This window comes from Elephantulus edwardii, unplaced genomic scaffold (assembly GCF_000299155.1).
Source record: "Elephantulus edwardii isolate Elephantulus edwardi_28Jun2011 unplaced genomic scaffold, EleEdw1.0 scaffold00015, whole genome shotgun sequence".
NCBI classification, from domain to species: Eukaryota; Metazoa; Chordata; class Mammalia; order Macroscelidea; family Macroscelididae; genus Elephantulus; species Elephantulus edwardii.
Genome location: NW_006399765.1, coordinates 19,051,312 through 19,073,474, shown reverse-complemented (window position 1 = coordinate 19,073,474; position 22,163 = coordinate 19,051,312). Strand labels below are relative to the sequence as shown.

The 22,163-nt window shown below is 50.0% G+C and overlaps 2 protein-coding genes across 3 annotated transcripts in view; one reads left to right on the top strand and one right to left on the bottom strand.

The window, feature by feature from the left end:
• The first annotated feature begins 4,275 nt into the window (after positions 1-4,275).
• PLTP (phospholipid transfer protein) lies at positions 4,276-16,621 on the top strand. The gene is made up of 15 exons (XM_006881739.1): positions 4,276-4,393; positions 4,606-4,705; positions 6,136-6,264; positions 6,475-6,630; positions 7,658-7,721; positions 7,804-7,867; positions 9,471-9,562; positions 11,640-11,816; positions 11,908-11,967; positions 13,567-13,731; positions 13,823-13,890; positions 15,738-15,780; positions 15,863-15,926; positions 16,020-16,099; positions 16,490-16,621. Exons 1-15 carry the CDS (start codon positions 4,294-4,296, stop codon positions 16,619-16,621), a joined length of 1,494 nt encoding a protein of 497 aa, XP_006881801.1. The 5' UTR covers positions 4,276-4,293.
• Positions 16,622-17,109: 488 nt separating this feature from the next.
• CTSA (cathepsin A) overlaps positions 17,110-22,163 on the bottom strand; it is a 6,305-nt gene continuing 1,251 nt past the window's right edge. Inside the window, exons 4-14 of one of the 2 annotated variants that reach the window (XM_006881583.1) lie at positions 21,735-21,785; positions 21,553-21,639; positions 21,209-21,364; positions 20,801-20,892; positions 20,023-20,107; positions 19,386-19,477; positions 19,087-19,305; positions 18,445-18,520; positions 17,684-17,773; positions 17,443-17,547; positions 17,110-17,193 (exon numbers count right to left, since the gene is read on the bottom strand). In XM_006881583.1, the coding sequence (XP_006881645.1) occupies positions 17,110-17,193; positions 17,443-17,547; positions 17,684-17,773; positions 18,445-18,520; positions 19,087-19,305; positions 19,386-19,477; positions 20,023-20,107; positions 20,801-20,892; positions 21,209-21,364; positions 21,553-21,639; positions 21,735-21,785 (1,137 nt within the window). The remainder of the gene's footprint in view (positions 17,194-17,442; positions 17,548-17,683; positions 17,774-18,444; positions 18,521-19,086; positions 19,306-19,385; positions 19,478-20,022; positions 20,108-20,800; positions 20,893-21,208; positions 21,365-21,552; positions 21,640-21,734; positions 21,786-22,163) is intronic. The other variant, XM_006881584.1, reaches the window with a different exon arrangement.

Below are 22,163 nucleotides of genomic sequence, written 5' to 3'. Positions count from 1 at the left end.
AGCCACCGTGCCAATTCAACTTGTTGATAGTCTTCCTCTGTTTCACTGACTCATTTAACAAGCCGTAATAATAAACCGTCATAATAAACCGTCAACTATTGGGTACTGAGTCACAATCAACTCGATGGCAGTGAGAGTGGCTGTTGTTAGGTGCCGTCGAGTCAAGTACAGACTCGGAGATGTATCATGTTTAGCACATAACAAGTTGCGGTTAGACGTAGCTAAATCTGTTCCAACTCATAGCGACCTTATTCCCATCAGAACAAAACACTGTCCAATCCTGTACCATCTTCATAGTCTCAGCTTGGTTTGAGCTCACTGTTGTAGCCACAATGGCACTTCATCTCCTTGAGGGTCTTCCTCTTTTTGCTGACCCTCTGTTTTTGTTTTTGGGTTGTGTTTTTTTGTTTTAATTCATTTTAATGTAAGTTTACAAAGGCTTAGGGTTTCCAGTCATTCATTGTTGCACTTTTCTCCCTCTCCCCATGCCCCCAATTCACTCTTCTGCTTGAAAAGAAAGAAAGAAAAACTCTTTCATTGTTATGCAATCCCTCCCCCAAGTTCACTCCATTGTGCAGCCTTCACTCTGGACTCCTGTCATGACAATAATACCCAATCATATATCCCTTTCAAACAGTTCTTTCCCTCATCTGTTTCAATGCTATATTGCTATAATATTCTTCCCCTCCTTTTCTGTCTTCCCTCAACCCCAATGTCAATCCTGTTTTACAACAGTGGCCCTATGCGATATTTGTACTTTTGTGACTAAGATATTTCACTCAGCATAATGTCCTCCAGGGTCACCCATTTTGAATAGTATTTCTTGAATTCCTTGTTTTTCAATGCTGCCTAATATTACATTATGTGAATATACCAGAGCTTCTCTATCCTTTAATTTGTTGATGGGCACTTAGGTTGTTTCCAGCTCTTTGCTATTGTGAACAAAGCCTCAATAAACACGAGTGTGCATACTGACCCTCTGTTTACCAAGCATGATGCCCTTCTCTAAAAGGTGGTCCCTCCAAAGGAAGGCAAAAGCTTGCCATTCTCTCTTGCAAGGAGCACTCTGGTGTGCTTCTCCCAAGTCAGGTTGATTTGTTCTTCACAGTATGGTCAGTGGTTCTTCAACACCATAATTCAAGTGCATCAATCCTTTCCTCTACCTTCCTCACTGTCCAGAAATTCATGTAGACTCCAGAAGAGACCATGGGAATGTGGAATATCATTGCCAACATCAGATCAATCTTGGATGAAAGGAGACAATCCTAGAACAATGTTTACCTGTGTTTCATTGACTTATACAAAGGCATTCAACTGTGGATCAAAACTGATTATGAACAACATTGGGAAGAATGGGAATTCCAAAATAATTACTACTCTCATGTATATTTTGGAGTCAGGAGTGGCATCCACTTCCTAAAAAACATGCCTCTGGAAACTCTATGAACTTTGATAAATGATGACAGTTATAAAAAGGCGTCAGGCCTTTTGTTCATAGGGTCACTATGAGTTGTGCTCAACTCGAAGGCAATCAACAACAACAAAATGTATATTACCTGAACAATCCCAGTTATTCTTCCAATAACCTTAAATTTTGTTTCTCTTTTAGGATGAAGATCTGAAGCTCCAGTAACCTGTTCAGAGTTACATACTTAAGAATTGGTAACACAGGATTTGAACCCTGGCCTGTCAAACACAAGAAGCCAAGCATTTTGCTAATAAGTTACAAAAATTTACTTTCAATAAAATAAAATAACCTCACTTTCCATTCTTTCATGAATAGTCTATTGGTTTCCCAAGAAGAGTCCAGCTAACGAGGTTCATAGTAGCAATGACTTCACAGAGGTCTCATTGAGTCTCTTTGGTTTAGAATGGCCTGATGAGGTTTGGTTTGAGTTTCTTTTTTTTTTTAATTTTATTATTTTTGTGTGTGTGTACCATCAAATCAGATCTGACTGGTACAGGAGGAGATTGTCCCTCCTTCCCCAGCAGAGCATCTGGTGGATTCCAACCGTTTGCCTCTGGAATTGTAGTTGCAGCTCCTTGCCACTAGGCCACCAGAGCTCCCCTGGTTTGAGTTTCTTAAGGCTTAAGACCCTGGTGGTTCAAATGCTCAGCTGCTGCTAACCAACCATTTGTCAGTAGAAAGTTGCAGTAGTCTGTTTCCATAAAGATTCACAATCTTGAAACTCTACAGTGCAGTTTTCCGTGTCTCAAATGACACTGATGCCTTTGAGTTGTGGTGCTGGAGAAGAGTATTGAACATACCATGGACCACCAAGAAAACAAATAGACCTGCCTTGGAAAACGTTAAACTGTTTCTCCTTGCAGGCTTGGATTTTGAAGCTCTGTCTCACATACTTTGGGCACGTGGCCAGAAGGGAACGGTCCTTGGACAAAGACATCATGCTCAGAAGGGTGGATGGATAGTGCAGGAAAGGAAGACCCCAGATGAGATGGATTGATACAGTAACTGGGGCAATGGGGGTGGATGTGTCAGAGCCAGTGTGACTGGCTCAGGGCAGGGCAGGGTTTGAGCTGTTGTGTATATTACTTGACAGCACATAACAACAACAACAACAACAGAGGACACTGAATCAGAATCAACTCAATGGTGACAAGTTTGGTTTGGGGTTAAGAAGGTTGAGTGAATTAACCTCGCTCTTAATGTGACCAGATGTCCTGGTGACCAGATGATTTGCTGAGTCTGAGAGGGTTTTAAAATAGGAAAGTTCTTGCCAAACCAGGATGAGTCACTTGGTCACCCTACCCCAGTAAGAGAGTTCTGAAGGCCTAGTGGTAAGAAGCTGTCCTGCAATCCTGCTCGAGGGTCAGCCATGGGTGGGTCTGACTCAACCACACACAACTGTCCAGCGGAGAGCTTGGTGCTCAATGGACATAGTCCATTATGGCTTCCTCTTTCCCTTATCCGTTGACAATTAAAAAAGTCCTACCTGGGTCCTGTCCTAGAAGCCTGGAATACTGTAGACAGTGATGAAAAGAAATGGTCAAGCATCTAGAACCAACAGTACACCAGAAGAATCCAGAAGCCCTGGGGCAACTCCAAATATCCTCTTCAGCTGTCCCTGGTCCCTGCACCATAGTTTTTCACCTCCTGGGTTGCAGTACAAACTTGAATCGAGGCGAGAGAGCCCCTTAAGGTCCCAGGTAACAACAAAGACAGCGGAAGGCCTCAGCCCACACTGTGGGTTAAGGGAAGGGGGAAAACAGCGCCTTAGTGACTTTGCGCTTTGCTCTGGGCTGCTATAAAGGCCTAAGAGGCAGTCCCTATCACTAGTACCTTTTGCTTGCCAAGGAAACTGAGTCCTCAGTGGGGAGGGAAGTTAAGATTTGAACGAAGGGCCCAGCAAAACTGCGATTGTTGAGGCGAGGGACCGCTCCTACACTTCCTCTCTCTCTCGCCCTGCTCCAGTCCCCCACTTGTCTCGACCTCGGCCGGGCTTGTCTTGGGCCGGCTCTGCACAGTCCTCCCCCCACCCCTCCTGGCTGCCAGCGTCCCGCCCTCTCCCCTCCCAGCCCCCGAGGGAGGAGGGGAGTAAGGGAGCAAGAAGGGGGGCTAGGGAGGCTAGACTTTATAAGGGCGCTGGGAGCTCAGAGCCTGCCAGACCCCGCCGGCCAGATCCCCGCGCTGCAGCCGCCCACGTGATCACGTCGACCCCCCCTGCACCCCGACTCGGAGAGTGGAGGTGCATCTCTACCTTCCCCTATCCCCCCGCAACCCCGGACCCTCAGCGAGCTGCAGCCGCGTGGCCTACTGAATCAGGGTATGGTGAGGGTGGGCGCTGCCTTGGGGGCACCCGGTAGAAGCCTGCAGGTAGGGTTTAGGACCCGAGGGAGCCGGGCCTCCCTGGAGCCCCGGGGGCTGCCCGCTCAGCTGCCCCCGAGCAGGGCCTGGGAGACCGCGAGCTGCCCCCCAGGAATGCGCGTGCAGCGGTTGCCACGGCAACGTGCAAGCGCGCGCCCGCCCTGAGCTAAAAGGAAGGGAAAGATGGGGGGGGCTGGTTTCCCGGAGGTCCAGACCCGTCACGCGGCGGTTGCACAAGGGACCCGGGGACGCCCTTCCCCGGATCCTCCAGTGTATCCACGCCTCTCCGAGCCTCAGTTTCCCCTCTGCCAAATGGAGGCAATGCTATTACTGACAAGTTTCCCGGAGAGTTCTCTCCAGACTACGGATCTGGGCCAGCCCCTCCGGGTGGGACGCCCGAGGGGTGAGAGGGGTGGGCTTCAGCCGCCCTCCTGACTCGCGCGACCCCCGCCCCAGGCCTGCTCGCCATGGCCCTTTTCGGGGCCCTCTTCCTAGCGCTGCTGGCAGGCGCACACGCGGAGCTCCCGGGCTGCAAGATCCGAGTCACCTCCAAGGCGCTGGAGCTGGGTGAGGCCGAGGGGACAGGGGGACAGGGGGCTGGGTGAGGCCGAGGGGACAGGGGGACAGGGGGCTGGGTGAGGCCGAGGGGACTGGGGGTCAGGGGGGCTGGGCCGAGAGGACAGGGGCCAGGGGGCTGGGTGAGGTCGAGAGGACAGGGGTCAGGGGGCTGGCGCTGGCCGGCGGGGGTGCCGGCCCTAAGGGTCCGGCTGCTGCCTCAGTGAAGCAGGAGGGGCTGCGCTTCCTGGAGCACGAGCTGGAGACCATGATGATTCCAGACCTTCGGGGCCGCGAGGGACAGTTCTATTACAACATCTCCGAGTGAGTGAGGGGCCCGGGGCGGGGCCTGGACGGGAAGGCGGGGCCTGAGTATCCTGCGACTCTATGTACAAGAGCCCTAATCCTGTGCCAACCTCACTGTCTCTGACACACCTACTCCTATTACTGCTATCACTGACTCGATCCCTCTCATCGAGGGTCTTCCTCTCTTGCGCTGTCCCTCCACTCTCCCAAATATGATGTCCCTCTCCAAGGAATGGTTCCTCCTTGCAACATGCCCAAAGCATGTCAGAAGAATCCTTGCCTCCAGGGAGCAGACCGGTTTCACCCTCTCTAGGACAGACCTGTTTGTTCTCTTATCAGTCCATGGATATTCAACACTCTTCTCCAGCACCACTTTTGTTGTTATGTACCGCCGAGTCGCTTGCGACTCATAGTGACCCTATATACAAAAGACCTAATTCCTGCTCTATCCCGTGCCAATCTCATTATCTCCGACACACTAACACGATAATCCCAGTCACTGAATCAATCAATCCATCCCATCGAGGGTCTTCCTCTCCTGCGCTGTCCCTCTCCAAGGACTGGTTCCTTCTTGCAACATGTCCAAAGTATGTCAGACAAAGCTTCAGAATCTTGCCTCCAAGGAGCAGCCTGTTTTAACTCTCTCTAGGGTGAACCTGTTTGTTCTCCTATCAGTCCATGGTACATTCAACACTCTTCTCCAACACCACAGCTCAAAGGCATCAATTCTCCACCGTTAAATGAATAAAAAATATAGAAAGGAATAGAATGAGGCCAAGGAGAGCAACGTCAAGCCTACCCATTTAGTTTGGACTAAGCAGGTGGGCGTAACCTATAAAGTGTGGGAGTTAGAAGGATAAAGCAGGACCAATAGTATTGAGGCATAGCAGCACGTAAGCTAGGATCCCACCCAGTCAGAAATAAAGACCTCAGGCTTGGTTAGGAAGATGGATGAAACTTAAATAGTGGATTTGAAGTCAAAGAGGCAGTTAAAAGGACCAATCAAGCAACTCCAAGATGTGAGATGGGAGTGGGTACCAGCAACAGGACTTCCAAGAGATAGGGCAAAGTTCAGCTTTAGTGCCTGGGTAAAGACAAGCTAATCTCTGTCTGAGTCCGGATCAGGCACAAGGGCCTGAGGAAATGAGACGAATATTAAAAAAAAAAAAGTGAACAGGGTAAGGGGGAAAGGCGAGGGAGGGGGTAAAATGTGCAAGGATGAATAAATGAAAAATCTAAACTTTCATTAAAATCACAATTAAAATTTTAAAAATTATTTAAAAAATCATTCCATCAACCAACTTTTCAGCTTAGACCAGAAGAGGAGAAAATGACCTTCCCATCTTTGGGCTAGTCCACTTGGCCCTGGAGGATGGTGAAGGGTCTAGCCTAAGGCTCTTTTGAAGGACTCTTGAACTTGGATCTGACTCAAGAATGTCCCCCTGCAGGGTGAAGGTCACAGAGCTGCAGGTGACTTCCTCTGAGCTCCATTTCTACCCGGAGCAGCAACTGGTCCTCCAGATCACAAACGCCTCCCTAGGGATGCGCTTCCGGAGACAGCTGCTCTACTGGTTCTTGTGAGGATCCCCAGACGGGGAGGGGCTGGGCCAGAAGGGGTGCTTGGCCTTACAGGGTCTCCTTTTCTTCTGTACAAAAGGAGTGATTGGAGGGTTTCTTATATCTGGGAGACTGAAGCTTTATTGTAATAAGCACGGAGGTGGAGAGGGAGCCTGTGAAGACCAGTTAAGCTCCCTGCTGGAGTGAGCTTATCTCACACTCATTGGCAGCTATGATGGGGGCTACATTAACGCCTCGGCCGAGGGCGTGTCCATCTACACTGCCCTGCAGCTCTCCCGGGACCCTTCTGGTCAGATCAAGTTGTCCAACATCTCCTGCCAGGCCTCTATCTCCAAAATGCACGCGGCCTTCGGAGGAACCTTCAAGTAAGCTCCACCCTCAACCCCAACCCCTATTCCCTCCCAGTCCCATAGCCCATGTGTCTAGTGTAATACAGAGTGCACAAACTTGGGGGTCAGACCAACTGAGTCCAAGTCCTGGCTCCCCCATTTTCCTGCCTGCAAGTCATTGAAGCTCTGTGCCTCGATTTCTTCAGCTGTGAAATGGGTGTAATAGTTGCTAATCGTGTCTAGTCAGAACTAACTTGTAGCTGACCCTCCTTGGGTTTCTGGGGTTGTAAGTCACTGCGGAGGAGACTGCCCATCTTTCTCCTTCAGAACTGTTGGTGGTTTCTTGGCCAATGGCTTAGCACAACTCCAGTGGACTATGTCACCAAAACCCCCTGCGACAATAAGATAGATCTCGTTTTAGAAAGTAATTGTGAGGGTAGGTTGAGGTGATCTATGTAACTATATTTAGTACAGTACCTGGCATCTAACAAATGCTTATCAGAGTGATAACCAATTAGAGTAATTGTGAAGATTAGTGTGTGTACTGTTAAATATGTCATGAGTTTCTTAGAAATTGGCAGTTCCAAATAATGATGAAGGAACCTTCATGGCATAGTGTGTTACTTGCTGGACTGGTAACTAAAAGGTTGGTAGTTCAAACCCACCAGCCAGTTTGTAGGAGAAAGCTGAGGCAATTACAGATTGCCTTACAGATTTACAACCTTGAACATCCAATCGAAGGTCACTACAAGTCCGAATCAACGGGAGTAGAGTTAAAAATAACAAAAACAGTGACATAGTTTTTGGGCAGCAGGCTGAAAAGGATGTGCTGGTCCTGGAAGATGGGGGGGGGTATCATCTGATGTCAATTTTTACTTATTCAGCAAAGTATATGCCAGACCCTGAGTGTTCCTGAAGGAGCTCAGAGCCTCACTGGAGGGGCAAGACATTTATCATCAGAGCTTTGAGAGAGGGACCAAGAAGGGATTGTTCGGAGGAGTGACCTGGGAAGGCTGCTTGGAGGAGGGTTTGCATTTACCTGGCCCACCTTGTCTCCCCACAGGAAAGTGTATGACTTCCTCTCCTCCTTCATCACCTCAGGGATGCGCTTCCTCCTCAACCAGCAGGTAAGGGTAGTCGCAAGGCAGGGGGGCAGCGGGATAGGCGTGGTCTCTCCCAGAAGGCCCTGACTCTGGCCCCACCTTCCAGATCTGCCCGGTGCTCCACCATGCAGGGTTGGTGCTGCTCAACTCCCTCCTGGGCACCGTGCCTGGTGAGTGGGGTGCTGGGGACTGGAGTGGGGTGGGGGAAAGGCTGGAGTCCTGCAGTCCTGCAAAACCTCAGAGTGGCCTCCTTGCAAGCCCTTCTGGTGACCAGCCCTAGTGTCTTAGTCCTTCAGTCCTGCTGTAGCACAGACACCGCAAGCAGAAATTCAGTGCACAGCTGCCATATTATATTGTTGTTGTTGTTAAGTGCCTCCAAGTCATTTGTGACTCATAACAACTCTGTTTGCAACAGCCCTGAGCCCTGCTCTATCCTGTGTCAGCCTCATCACCCCCGACACACTCACCCCCATTACCCAGTCACTGAGTCAATCCATCTCATGCAGGGTCCACCTCCCTTGCACCCTTCCCAAGCATGATCTCCCTCCCCAAGTACTAGTTCCTCCTTACAACATCACATACGTGTATTTTGGGGGTAGACGTGGGTTCCAATCTGGCCTTCGCTGTGTACTTTCTGGGAGGCTTCACGTCAGTATTTCTGGCAGCCTTGGTTTCCTTGGCTAGCTTGTAATTTCCCCTCTCCCAGGACTACTGTGATGATTAACTGACCGAAGACATTTCAGTGTGTCCTTTCTGACCATTGGGGACCCCTGTGTGCATCACCTGGCACTTAATAGTTGCTCAAATGATATGAATTCCTTTCTTTTAAGCAATGATCTCTGTTATAGGGTTGAAATCATGTCCCATCACACCCCACACAAGCAGAAAAGGGAAGGTAGGCAGGGGAATTGACAATGAGAAAAGGGAATCCTTGGCAGTTTTATATGTAAAAATTGCAACCGTCCTAAAGGAAGCTACCATTGTTGAGCGTTTACTGCAAACCAGGCACTAAGTGCTTTACGCTTTTTAAAAAACAATTTTATTAATTTTAATGAACGTTTACAGAGACTTTGGATTTCCATTCATTCATTGTTGCATTTTTCTCCCTGCCCACTCCTCTCCCACCCCAGTTTGCTCTTCTTTTTGAAAAGTAAAAGAAAAATTATTTCATTAGTATACAATCCCTCCCCGAGTCCACTCCACTATGCAGTCTTCATTCTGGACTCCTGTCATGACCATAATACCTAATCATATATCGCTTTTTTTTTTCTACATATATCACTTTTAAACTGTTCTCTCCCTCATCTGTTTCAATGCAGTATGCATAATCCATTTATCCAGTTTTTCTCAGTCTCACCCCAACCCTGATGTCAGTCCCGTTCTACAACAGTGACACTATGCAGTATATGTTCTTTTGTGACTGAGATATTTCACTCAGCATAATGTCCTCCAGGCTCACCCATTTTGAATAATATTGCATGAGTTCCTTGTTTTTCAATGCAGCGTAATATTCCATTGTGTGAATATACCACAGCTTCTCTATCCATTCGTTTGTTGGTGGGCACTTGGGTTGTTTCCAGCATTTTGCTATTATGAACAAAGCCGCAATAAACATGGATGTGCATAAGTGCTTTACATTTAAAATTAATCCCCATAACCGCCCTGTGACGGATAGACACTTATCACCATTGTGTGGATGAGGCACTGAAGCTCAGAGAGGCTAAGCGTCTTCCCAGAGGTCACACAGCATTGAGGGACTCGCTCTTTCCCCAGTGCGCAGCCCTGTGGATGAGCTCATTGGCATTGACTACTCCCTCTTGAAGGATCCTGTGGCCTCTGCCAGCAATCTGGACATGGAATTCCGGGTGAGCTGGCAGATAATCTGCTGTGACTTCCAACCTCCTAACCAAACTCTGACCTCTGACCTCCTAACCAGATTCCCTCTTGCCTCTTCCTCTTTTTGGCTTTTTCTCCAATGAGGCTACTCCATCAGAATGCGGTATCTCCCTTTGCTCAGAGAATTAGCTGCAGTCTCTCTGGTCGGGCATTCCAGCCTTCTTAATCTTATCTGGCTCAACCTTTTAAACTGTGCTCTGTTTCTCAGAAGCTTTTCTTTCCAGCAAATACGCCTTTATTCATTCGGTTTTCAGTCCTTTTCCAATCCCCCATGAAAGAGTTGGACAGAAAATTCTATGCACGTCAGCTCAGCTCATTATCCCACAGCCCCAAGTCAGGTACTAACAGATCCCCATTTTAGAGATGTGGGATTTGTTCGGAGAAGTGAAATCACTTGGCCCGCACCACACAGCCGGTGTGTGGCCAGCTTCGCTCACGAGCGCTCTCCAGCCCTCCTCCTCATGGCATGTCCAGGGGCCTCTCATTTTATTGCTCTGTGCTTTATCATCCCTTGCAGGTAATGAATTTTTATTTTATTTATTTTTTTAAGAACTGAAGGTCTGCAGTAACTCTGCACCCAGCAACTCTATCCACACCATCTTCCCAACCATTTTGTCATATCATCTTCTCATTTTGTTATCTCTTTGTCACATTTTGGGAATTTTAAATTTATTTTATTATATTTTGTGCGTGTACCGTCAAATCAGATCTGACGTAGACTATAGTATAATGTAAGCATGGTTGTTGGGTTTTTTAAGCACCGAGAAACCAAAAATGTTGTGTGATCCACTCTCCTGCAATATTAGCTTTCTTGCCATGGCCTGGAATGGAATCGTCAATAGCTCTGAAATCAGCCTGTAGCAGTTTCAGAGCATAAATGTTGGAGACAGAATTCTGGGTTCAAGTCTGGGTTTGATCTTTCAGCACCTTTTGCTTAATGCTGCTATTAGGTGTCAGTCATTGAGTCAATTCTGACTCCTAGTGACCCTATGTGACAAGGCAGAACTGCCCCTCCCCCAGGGTTTTTGAGCCTATAATCTTTGTCGAAGCAGATTGCCAAACCCTTCTCCTTTGGCATCTCTGGGTGTGTCCTTTAAGTTGACAGCTGGGCACTTAACCATTGCACCACAAAGGCTCCCTTGTTTCCGGATAAGTCTATTTGTAGATTAGTCATATAGGCTAAAGGAATTGATCATTGTAAAGGGATTAAGCAATTACTCTAACAATCCTGTAACAATTACTCCATACACAATAAATATGAGGCAATATGGTAATGAAGTAAATATGGTTCGGTGCTGAGGGAGACCCAGGCTCAATCTCTGGGTAATCTTCATCATGTGCAGCCCCCACCTGATGGTGTATGATGCTAAGACGGTTTCAGCAGTGCTTTCGGACTAAGACTAGGAAGAAAGGCCTGGAGATCTGCTTCTAAACTCAGCAGATGAAAACCTTATGGAACTCGACAGTCCAGTTCGTAACCAGTCAGGGGTATGGCCTAGGACTGGGCATAATTTTGTTCTGTCATGTCTCTCTGAGTTGGGATCAATTTCATGGCAACTAGTAACAATAAACAGCGCTTATTATTATTACCCTTGCCACCCAGCTTTCAGGAGGCCGCCTCTTCTGTGAAATCTGTCCTGATCCCTCACCAGCAGGATGGGATCCCCCATCAGTGGTACGGGATCCCCCACCAGTGCAATGAGATCCTTATGGCAGCCCAGGTGCCCTTTTTTCAGTGCCTTTTTTTTTTTACTGTGTGTGTACCATCAAATTGGATCTGACAGGTACAGGAAGAGATTGCCCCTCCTTCTCCAGCAGAGCATCTGGTGAATTCAAACTGAGTACCTCTGGGATTGCAGTGCAGCTTCTTGCCACTAGGCCACCAGAGCTCCCTTTTTTCAATGCCCTTTTAAGAGATGTGCTTGTGAGTCCCTCAAAGGTAGCACTTGGGTTCAACCCCTCACACTCTCCCGCGACACCTGGGAGCCACCTGCTGTCATTCTGTGCCCTGAGCTGGTGTACCATGACCATGACCCCCAACTCCAGGGGGCCTTCTTCCCTTTGGCCGACAGGAACTGGACCATGCCCAACAGGGCAGTGGAACCCCAGCTGCAGGAGGAGGAGCGGATGGTGTATGTGGCCTTCTCCGAGTTTTTCTTTGACACAGCCATGGAGAGCTACTTCCGGGCGGGGACACTGCGGCTGTCACTGGAGGGGGACAAGGTACAACAGGATCCATGTAAGAAGGCGGGGTAGGTCAAGAAAGGGCCTATGACAGAGCTGCAGGTAACCTCATTCACCCTCCCCTGTCCAGGTGCCCCACGATCTGGACATGCTGCTGCGGGCCTCCTATATTGGGAGCATCGTCCTTCTGGTGAGCACTGGTGGGAGGTAGAGACACGCTCAGGGCAAGGTGTGGCACGTGCCACCTAGACCCCCAGGTGTCCTCAGGTCATCACCCAGTGAGGGGTCAGGGACCAGCCCCAGAAGCAACCAGGGAGTAGAAAGAGGGCTTGGCCTCGGGGCCATGATCGAGTCTCCTCACACTAAGCTGTTTCCAAGTCTGTGTTGGCTCTGGGATTTGAACCTGGTTTAGGAGTCTGGGTTTGAATGCCCCTGGCTTTCCACTCTCCAGCATACAACCCACGGAGTTGCGATGAGGATTAAATCAACATATGTCAAGCAATTAGAACAGAGTGAGTTCTGCTACAGAGCACCTGACACAGAGTTCATGCCCAATAAACTTGAGCTGATGTTATTACCATCATCATAATCATCGTCAAGAAACTTTTGACCAAGTGATTAATGCTTGCACTCTGTTGCCAGATTGCCTGGATTGGAATCCCAGCTCTGATGTTCCTAACTACCCATCTTTGGACAAGCTCTTTAATCTCTGTGCCAAAACTCTGTCAAATGGGGATAATCACTGTGCCTGCTTCACAGTCGATTGTGTAATCTGGGAGAGCTGACACCTGTGATATTTTAGAATCATGCCTGGTGACAGGTAAACATTTGGTCAACATCAGCTATTAGGATTCTCGTAATGCTTCTAGGGAGCTCTGGTGGCACTGGTGGTAAGACGCTGTGCTGCAATCCTGAAGGCTTGCGGTTCTAATCCACCAGCTGTTCCACAGGAGAAAGATGGGCAATCACTTCCCCTACAATTCATTGTTGTTACGTGCCATTGGGTCGCTTGTGACTCATAGCGACCCTATGGACAACAGCTCTGCACCCTGCTCTATCGTGAGCCAACCTCATTGTCTCGGACACACCTACTACCTCCAATACCTGCACAATTTACTGTCTCTGAAAACCCACTGGGGAGTCAGTGATGGGTCAATTCCAATCCAGCGGTACTGATTCAATGGTAATAGGTGAGTTATTGAGGCTTCTTGTTTAAAGAATTTCAAATGGCAAGAATGTAAGAAAGCTTCCACAGCAAGTGGTGAGACAGGACTGGGTTCAGGAGTCAGAACAACCCTCAGCCTAGGTGTATCATGACATGAACCTCACTTGCCCCTGTTGAATGATAGAAGGAGGTGGGGATACTTGCCTTTTCTTTTCATCCCAGGGTACTTATATATGAAATTAGTAAGGAAGCAAAATATATGCTTATTATTTCAATTTCTGACATACAGGGTTTGTGCTGTAATCGTTTTCAATCAACTCAATAATATTAACAAAAATCCATGTATAACGTTTAGGAAATCAGGTTGATACAGTACAAATCCCAGCTTGCATTTGGGGGGACAAAACAAGAATGTAAGAAAGCAAATAGGAGGGAGGCATTCCTAGAAGTTCTACGATGAGGACAAAGGCTCGGGATTGCAGCTCTGGGAAGATGATGGAAGTCAGACTAGAATGCGTATTTGGCAGACCCTGGGTGCCCAGAGGGCAAAGTCTGTGTCGCGCCCCCTCCTGGGGACTCATGAGGGAGCAGGTCTGGGATCTAACTCGTCCTTCTCACCCTCAGAACCCAGCAGTCATCGATTCTCCGCTGAAGCTGGAGCTGCGCGTCACGGCGCCTCCACGCTGCACCATCAAACCCTCGGGCACCACCATCTCTGTCACTGCCAGTCTCACCATCGCCCTGGTTCCACCTGACCAGCCCGAAGTCCTGATGACCAGCATGATCATGGTGCGGCCGCCAGAGCGGGGGCAGCCCAGAGTCTGGGAGGAGTGAGCTGTGCACCCCTCTGGTCAGTAACCCTCTCCCCGTTTGCCCACAGGATGTGCGGCTCAGCGCCAAGATGGCACTCCGGGGGAAGGCGCTGTGCACGAAGCTGGACCTGAGCAAGTACGCAGATGCCCAATGGCTCTGGGCAAGCCCTGGTCCTCCGGCCTCTGTGCCTTCAGAATAGTCACGGAATGCCATCACTGCAAGCATAGTGCTTGATGACAGCAGAACGTCCCTGCATTCTCTCACAACTCTGAGGGCAGTCAGTGCAGGTGTCCCAGGAGCAAGCTGGCTCCCTGAGGTCAAATGACAGGCCCACGACTATGTAGTGTCTGTGAGGAAATGGGGCAGAAACCTCAGCACAGTTTAGCAGCTTAGGGACCTTGAGGCAAGTCACATGATCTACCTAAGCCTAATTTCTTCATCTGTTAAATACAGGTACACATAACACCTACTCTCTGGGGCCGTGCTGCCCAGTATGGTAAACATTAGCCACTATTAAGATTAAATAGTCCGCCAACACACTGGCCATGCTTGAAATGCTTCATAACCACACGTGGCTGAAAACGAAACCACATCAATTGCCATCGAGTCGACTCTGACTCCTAACCCCACATGTGTCTAGAGGAGCATGATTTTCTCAGCTATAGATTGCTGGGCTTGTCTCTCCAGGCACCTTCGGTGGATTCAAACCAAGTAGTGGCACCATATTGTAGAGTGCAGAACCCGAACATTCCACAGCCAGTGCCCTTGGACAGCATTTCTGGGGAGTGAAACACTGCAGAGCAGTGGTAACGAGCGAGCCTACATGCAAGGAGCAAGTTCTGTCACCTGAGCCGTGTGACCTTAGGTGAATGATTGAACCTCTCTAGGCTTCATTTTCTTTATCTGTAAAGTACTGATCATAATAGCACTTCCTTCTTTTTTTTAAATTTTTATTTTAATATTTTTGTATGAGTGTATTATTGTCAAATCAGATCTGACTGGTACAGGAGGAGATTGTCCCTCCTTCCGCAGCAGAGGATCTGGTGGATTTGAACCGTGCTGCTTTGGGCTTGTAGTTGCAGCTCCTTACCACTAGGCCACCAGAGCGCCCCAATAGCACTTCCTTCTTATGGTTGTTACGATGAATAAGTCAATTGATGTTTTTAAATAGATGGCCTAGGTGAGCTCTGGTGGCCTAGTGGCAAGAAGCTGCACTGCAATCCCAGAGGTATGCGGTTCAAATTCACCAGATTCTCTGCTGGAGAAGGAACAATCTCCTCCTGTACCAGTCAGATCTGATTTGACGGTACACACAAAAAAGAATAAAATAAAAAAGTAGAATGAAAATAAAATAGGTGGCCTAGTGATGAGAAGCTGTGCTGCGATCTTAAAGATGCACGGTTCGAATCCACCAGACAGATGCTCTGCTGGAGAAGGAGGGGCAATCTTCTCCTGTGCCAATTTGATCTGATTTGATGGTACACAAGGGAAAAAAAAATACTTAACTTTTGTAACATGCTCACGTCTCTGTCCAACAAAGAGTAAACACCCCATTCCCCCCCTTTCTTGTTGTGTACCGTCGAATGGCACAGTAGGTGAATTCCTTCTCCAGCAGAACGTCTGGTGGATTCAAACCTCATGCCTTTGAGACTGCTGCGCAGCTTCTTGCCACTAGGCCACCAGAGCCCCATGTTTTGCAAAGTTAAAAATAAACAACACAAACAAAACTTCCAGTAGAAGTCTAAGAAGTGCTCAATAAATAGTAGCTTAAAAAAGAAGTCTATAAAGACAAACAAATATGGACTAATTTAAAACAAAAGTCCAAAGAGAAATATTCACCCCTGGAAAGTGGAAATCACCTTGAAGGTGTGTAGGTGGGACATCTCTGGTGGGCACTAGGGCCCGTGGCAGGTGGGCATGGGTGGCCTGAGAAAGGGGCGTGTGCAGAGGTGAACCCCCTGGGCACCACTTATCTCCTGCAGGTTTCGAATCTACTCGAACCAGTCTGCATTTGAATCATTGGCAGTGAGTAGGGGACGGGGAGGGTGGCAGCTAAGCCCACCCCAGCCTCTACTTCCTGCGCTGACGTCACCCTTCTTCTTCGCAGCTGATTCCTTTGCAAGTCCCCCTGAAGGCTATGCTGAACATGGGGGTGATGCGAATGCTCAATGGTAGGTAGGGCTGGGGAGCGAGGAGGGAGGGGAAGGTCAAGGTGAGTACAGCTAGCATGTACTGAACCTCCTGCTCCGTACCCCTACCCACAGAGCGGACCTGGGACCATGGGGTGCAGATCCCGCTGCCTGAGGGCATCGACTTTGTTCAAGAGGAGGTGAAGAACCATGCGGTGAGTGGGGGGTGGGATGGGAGGAGGCTGGAACCAGCCTGCCTTGGTCCCCGGTACCGTTTTCCAGGTCCTGAACTGTGGCTCCTGCCTTCTCGGCTGCCCCACACATCTTGACCCCATACCACTTGCCTCCTTTGGAATACACTTCCCAGATTCCACCCCAAGCCACTGCTGACCATTCTGCTCAGAGCCACCTCTTGCAGGAAGCTCTCCGTGACCCCTACAGGCTTCCTCAGCCTTTATTTTGGCACTTTTCACACACCACTGAGCTGCTTCATCTCCTACTAGATGGTGATTCCTCCAGGCAAAGGACCCCTCTCTCTTTCTCCCTCCCTCAGTGTTCAGTAACTGACTGAGCTCATGAAACCACCCTCTCTGTCCACTGCACAGGGCTTCCTCACCATCGGGGCTGATCTCCACTTTGCCAAGGGACTGCGTGAGGTGATTGAAAAATATCGGCCTGTCAACGACAGGGACCCCCAAACATCCAGTGCCCCTCCACCCTCCACAGCAGCAGACTGAACCCTCTGACTTTACCCCGGGAACGTCCATCCAGGACTCAGACCCTCTCACCGTTCCCTCTGTTCATCCCCTGTGAACGGCAAACAGCCTGCAGTGGCCCCTTAAGCCCCTGGTGCCATGGAGGAGACAAGGTTTTAAACTGTTTCAATTTAATTCCATAATCACAGTTGATCCATCCATTATCTAGTCTGCCCGCCCCTCCCCCTAGGGCTCTCCTGAGCTTAGCTGGGTTCCCAGGGTGGGATCAGTGCATTAGAAGAAGGCATTTGTTAAGCAGGGAAGGGGCCCAGCCCTCCCCAGGCAAGATCTGCAGTGGGAATAAAGTGCTAACTCCCTGTGGCTTGTCTACACGAGGCTCTGTGCTTGTCTGGGAAGGCAGGCAGGCCTGGGGGCAGGCAGGTCTGTGTGCAGAAAGGGGGCCCTCCTCCCTAGGAGGAGAGGGGTGGGAAAGGCTGGACCAGGCAGTGGGAGGCTGGTCCCCAAGGTCATCAGTATGGCTCATGGTTCAGGAAGCGAGAGAACATGGTGAAGGCAGCTTGGGGCTTGTCGGTGGGGACCATGTGTCCAGCGCCCTGAGGAGCAAAAGGTTATGGAGGTTTGGACCCCAGCATCCCAACCTTTAGTGCCCCTCGCCCGCTGCCTTCTTCCTTCTGGATCCCTCTGACCAATGAGCTGCTCCCCTCATCCTTTCCGAGGCCCTTGAACCTGTACCCCCAAGTCTGCCCTGACAGGGGCCGGATAGGAGGAGGCTGGAGGAAAGGATGAGGGGGTTCTGCCGCTGCCCTCTTGCCCCAGTCGGCCATGGCCAGCCCAGGTCCTACCTTGATGGTGAGGAACGCAATGTGGGAGAACTCCTTCACGAAGCCGGCAACCTGCTCCCCGCTCTCCCCGTAGCCCACTAACCAGGGCCGCCGCTGTACCTCCACCTGCCCCCGGGGGAAACGTCCTATCAGCCTGCAGCAGCTCAGGCCTCAGGAGCCAGGATGGCTCTCCAGGTTTCCCCTCTGTTAGTTAGAGCCAACCCCCTTATCCGCACCCCTTACCCCAGCCTCTCCGCCTTACCTTCTGATTCAGGGAATCCACAAACCACTCATCCCCCATGAAATTGCAGGCCATGTCCACATCGCCATTGTAGATCAGGATCCGGTATTTCTGGGGCAGGACAAAAGGAACTTACAGGGTCCTTCAACAAGCCCAGACTCAAGCCTTCCCCAGTTAAAATCTTTCCCCTGAGAGGATTTAAGGGACCCAGCTAAACAGCACCAATCAGAAATGCTCATGTTTTCTGCTTCCTATCTGTCTAGTTCTCCAGTAGATGTTTTACCTAGGAAGTCAGGTACCATTATTATCATCCTCAGTTTTTAGATGGTGATACTGAGGCTCAAGACAATTAAGAAACTTACCTGGGCTCCTGTGGCTAAGAACGGGACTTGTGTCCAGGCAATCTGACTCCAGAGCCCCTGCTCTTAACCACTGTGCTACACAGACCCTGTGTCTAACCTGACTCTGTCTGTACCTCTTATATGACCTCAGACAGGGTCTGTGTCCCCCTGGGCCTCCATTTGTCCATGGAATACAAGCCAACTGGCTTTCTTCACCCTGAAGACTCCCTGGGTAATGCAGAATCCTCAAGGTCCTCCAGCAGAGAACAGCCTGAGTTCAAATCCTGACACGACCAATTCCAGGACCCTGGGGAAGTGGCCTCCCCTTTCGGGATCACAGCATCCCCAGCTGCCCCAAGAGGAGCTCTCAAGGGAAGCCTGCCTTGCTCTGCTGCTCCAGGTCCTGAGGCTGCTGGTGAACGGCGGTGCTCCCCGACTCACCTGCGCGCTGAGCAGCTTGAGGTACTGGGCGTTCATGGTTTGGTAGATGCGGCGGTACTGCAAATTCACCAGGAAGCTGCCAGGAGCACATGGGCAGGGCCCCAGGAAGAGCAGGGGGGGAAAAGTCAAACTACTGAACCACGGCTCCTTTCCCTAGCTGTGGCCTCGGCGGTGGGCAGCTGGGCTTCAGTCCCCTCCCCAGTGACACTCCTGTATGAGGCGGGTGGGGGCGGGGGTGGGGTGCGGCTAGAGTTTGGAGGGGAGACCCTCGGCCCACGCCCACTTGGAAATGTGTAGAGACATTTTCTAGTTGTCACAATAGCTGGGGAAGCAGCGGGGACTCTGCCTAGGGCACATGTGAGTGGCTCTTTCCCTGCTGGCTCAACGGAGAGCTGGACATGTGGGCATGGTGTTGGCATGGGACTTGGGACGTCACTATTTACCAAACAGCAGAGTCGCCAACATGTGAAATAACTCTGAATGGCCATGTCAGAACAAACTGGCCAGATACCAATCAGGTCAGGGGCCTGAGATGTCTTTCAATGCCCACTGTGCCCCTTAGAGAGACACTGGCCAGAGGATCCCTGGCATTCCTCTAAGGCTGAGGCCCTCTGCCAGCCCACGGTGGTCCCAGAGTCTCACTTGCACATGTCCCACTTGGGCAGCTGCTGGGGGACGTGCAGGGCCTTCCGCACGTAAGGGTCATTGAGGTAGTTGGAGACGGCTGTGGTGTTGGTGCAGGGGGGGTCCAGGCGCACCTTATCCCCAGAACGCAGCAGTGCCTGATGCCACGTCCGCCTGAATGGCAGGCGAGTGAAGATGTTGCCCAGATCCTGGACGATGACGGTGTTCTCTTCGTTCCTGTGGTGGAGGTTGGGATGAGGAGTCCGAGCCTCTAGGTGTGGCTGGGGTGGGCCCAAGGGGCACACGGTAGGACCTACCTGACGTGGCCGGGTACTCCTCCGGCACAGGGGGCGTACAGGTTGTAGATATTGAGGCCAGACTTGCCCACAATGTTAGACACTTCGTTGAGCTGCAATGACACCACTTGGAGCTGCCATCTCTTTCTAATCCCGACCCCTCCATGACCCAATCAACTTGTCCCCAAAACTCAGCTTGCTTGTACTCCCCCAACTGCCTCCCACTTCCTCCACTTTTTTCACATGTAGGGGAAACTGAGGCACAAAAGAAGAAATGAGCCAGTTCTCAGTTCAAATCCCAACAGCGCTAGTTCCTAGTTCTGGGAATTGAAGAAAGTGACTTCAGCATTCTTAGCTTCAGTTTCCTCATGGAATGGACTCTGTTCTTCCTTGAAGGAAGATCCTGAAGATTATGTACAGAGTTTAGCACAGTGCCTGGCACCTGGCAGATGTCTGGGGAGTATGAAGTCCTTTCCCCCCTCTCATAGGAGCTGTAAGATTTACCCAGAAAGTCACATCCAGGAGCACGCACATATCATGTATCCCAGAGGGCACCAGGACAGAAAAGCCATGGGGGATGGGAACAGAGAGTCCCCAGGGAGTACATGGGGGTCACATGCCCAGGATACGGGGCAGCAAGGCTGACACAGAATCTCACATAGTTTATGCATTCCTTGTCTTTGTTGTCATAGAAGTTACACTGGTTTTGAGAGCAGCAATGGGTCTGGAGGGAAGACCAGAGCCTGTGGGTGACGAAGGTGAAAAGTACTTAGGGCCTGAGTGGGCAGAAAAGGAGAACATCCCAGCCCTTCCCTCTAAGCCCAGGTGGGACCTGATCCCAGACGGCCAGTATCCCAGGCAGTCAGTATCACTGGGCATGGGATGTAGGCACCAAATGTAGCTCCAAGGAGCTGTCTTTAGGCTACACAGCCGGCTCTCCATCCAAACCTAAATTAACCCACTTCCCTTAAATTGATTCCAACTCAGCAATCCAATAGGACAAAGCAGAACCACTCTAGAAGGTTTCCAAGGCTGTAAATATTTATGGGAACAATGTCATATCTTTTTTCTCATGGAGTGGCTGATGGCTCCAAATCACTTACTTTCTGGTAACCTAACCACGGCGGCACCAGGGCTCCTTCAGCCCTCCTGACCCAGTCAAACTCACAGACATCATGTTGATCCCAACTCAACCTTGATGGAGGTGGACTATGTTGTTTGGTTTGGTTTGGTTTTTCTCCCCATCAGTTCTCCTTTGTCTATGAATTCTGATCTCTATCCATTGGATTTCAGCACCAAACCTTCCAGCAACCCCAGCCCCCACTTCCTCCTCATAAACCAGGGCAAGATCCTGGGGTAACAGAGATCTGGAGAGGAGACCTGTGAGCTCGTGACTGCCCCACCCTGGAGATTGCCTAACTGCCTCTGTCCAATACCTGTTCCCCAGGAGACCATGGTAGTAGGCGAAATAGACCAGGGAGTTGTCATTCTGCTCATAGGAGGAGAGTCCATTGCCGATGGCCAGCCCCTGTGAAATAGCCAGCGGCATTCAGCCCATCTGGAAGCGGGGGAAGGAGCCTCCCCAGACCTACACCCAGACCTTTGGCAATCTGGAAGCTAAAGCTCAGGGTGGTTTGAGGCAAGAGTGACATTACTCAGTGTAAAAAAAATAGAACTGTGGGCCCCACAAGTGGTAGTGAGCTTCCTGTTGTAGAAGGCATTCATGCAGAGAAGTCAGCTAGTGGTAAAGGGTGTTATGAAGATTAGGCTGGAAGTGGGGGTGTGACTTTTCTAACTGCAAAGGCCCGATCACAGCTGCTCCCCGGCCCCGCCCCTCCCCACACCTGTAGGTTCATGCTGGGGTCTTGCATGACCAAAACAGCCAGGGTGGGAATGTAGACACCGGCATAGCTCTCTCCGGTCAGGAAAAGCTTGTTGTCCTTGTATTCTGGAAAGAGCTGGAAGAAATCCTTAAGGGCTTCATAATTGCTCTGGGCGACCTGGGAAAGGGAATCAAGAAGTTGATATCCAAGCTGGAAAGAACTTCAGAGATAAAGAGATTAGCTCACTCAGTGCAAGAGGAAGTGACTCCACACCACACGGCTTGTGGCAGAGCCCAAAACGGTTTCTCATCTGTCCAGCTTGTGAAAAGACAAGACGGTTGGGACAGAAGGTGGGTTCCACTCACGTCAGTGTCATTGGTCATATAATACTTGTCATCCGAGTAAGAGAAGCCCACTCCCGCTGGGGACTCGAGGTACAGCATGTTGGCAATCTAGAGGGGAGGAAGAAAGGACTGGAGACGTCCTTCACCCCATCCGAGCCCCTAGACCCTCAGCCACCCCACAGGACCCACAGCTGTGACTGTACCATATTCCAAGAATAGGGGTTGTACTGCAGGGTTGTGCCATCTGGCTGGATCTAAGAAGAAAAAGAAAAGGTATGTGCTGCAAATTTTCACTAAAATCATATTTTAAAGTTACCAAAACCCCCCAAACAAACTCAGAAATAAGAAGCCAATAAACAAACTAAAAAAAAAATACGAAGACAAAAGAACTCTGGTGGCCTAGTGGCAAAAAGCTTCATTGCAATCCCAGTGGTGGTGGTGGTTGTTATGTGCCGTCAAGTCTCTTGAGACTCATAGCGACCCTATGTACAGCAGCCTTAAACGCTGCTCTGTCCTGTGCCAATCGCAAAAATACGGAACGTTCCAGAGGTGCATGGTTCGAATCCACCAGATGCTCTGCCGGGGAAGGAGGGACAATCTCCTCCTGTACCAGTCAGATCTGATTTGACGGT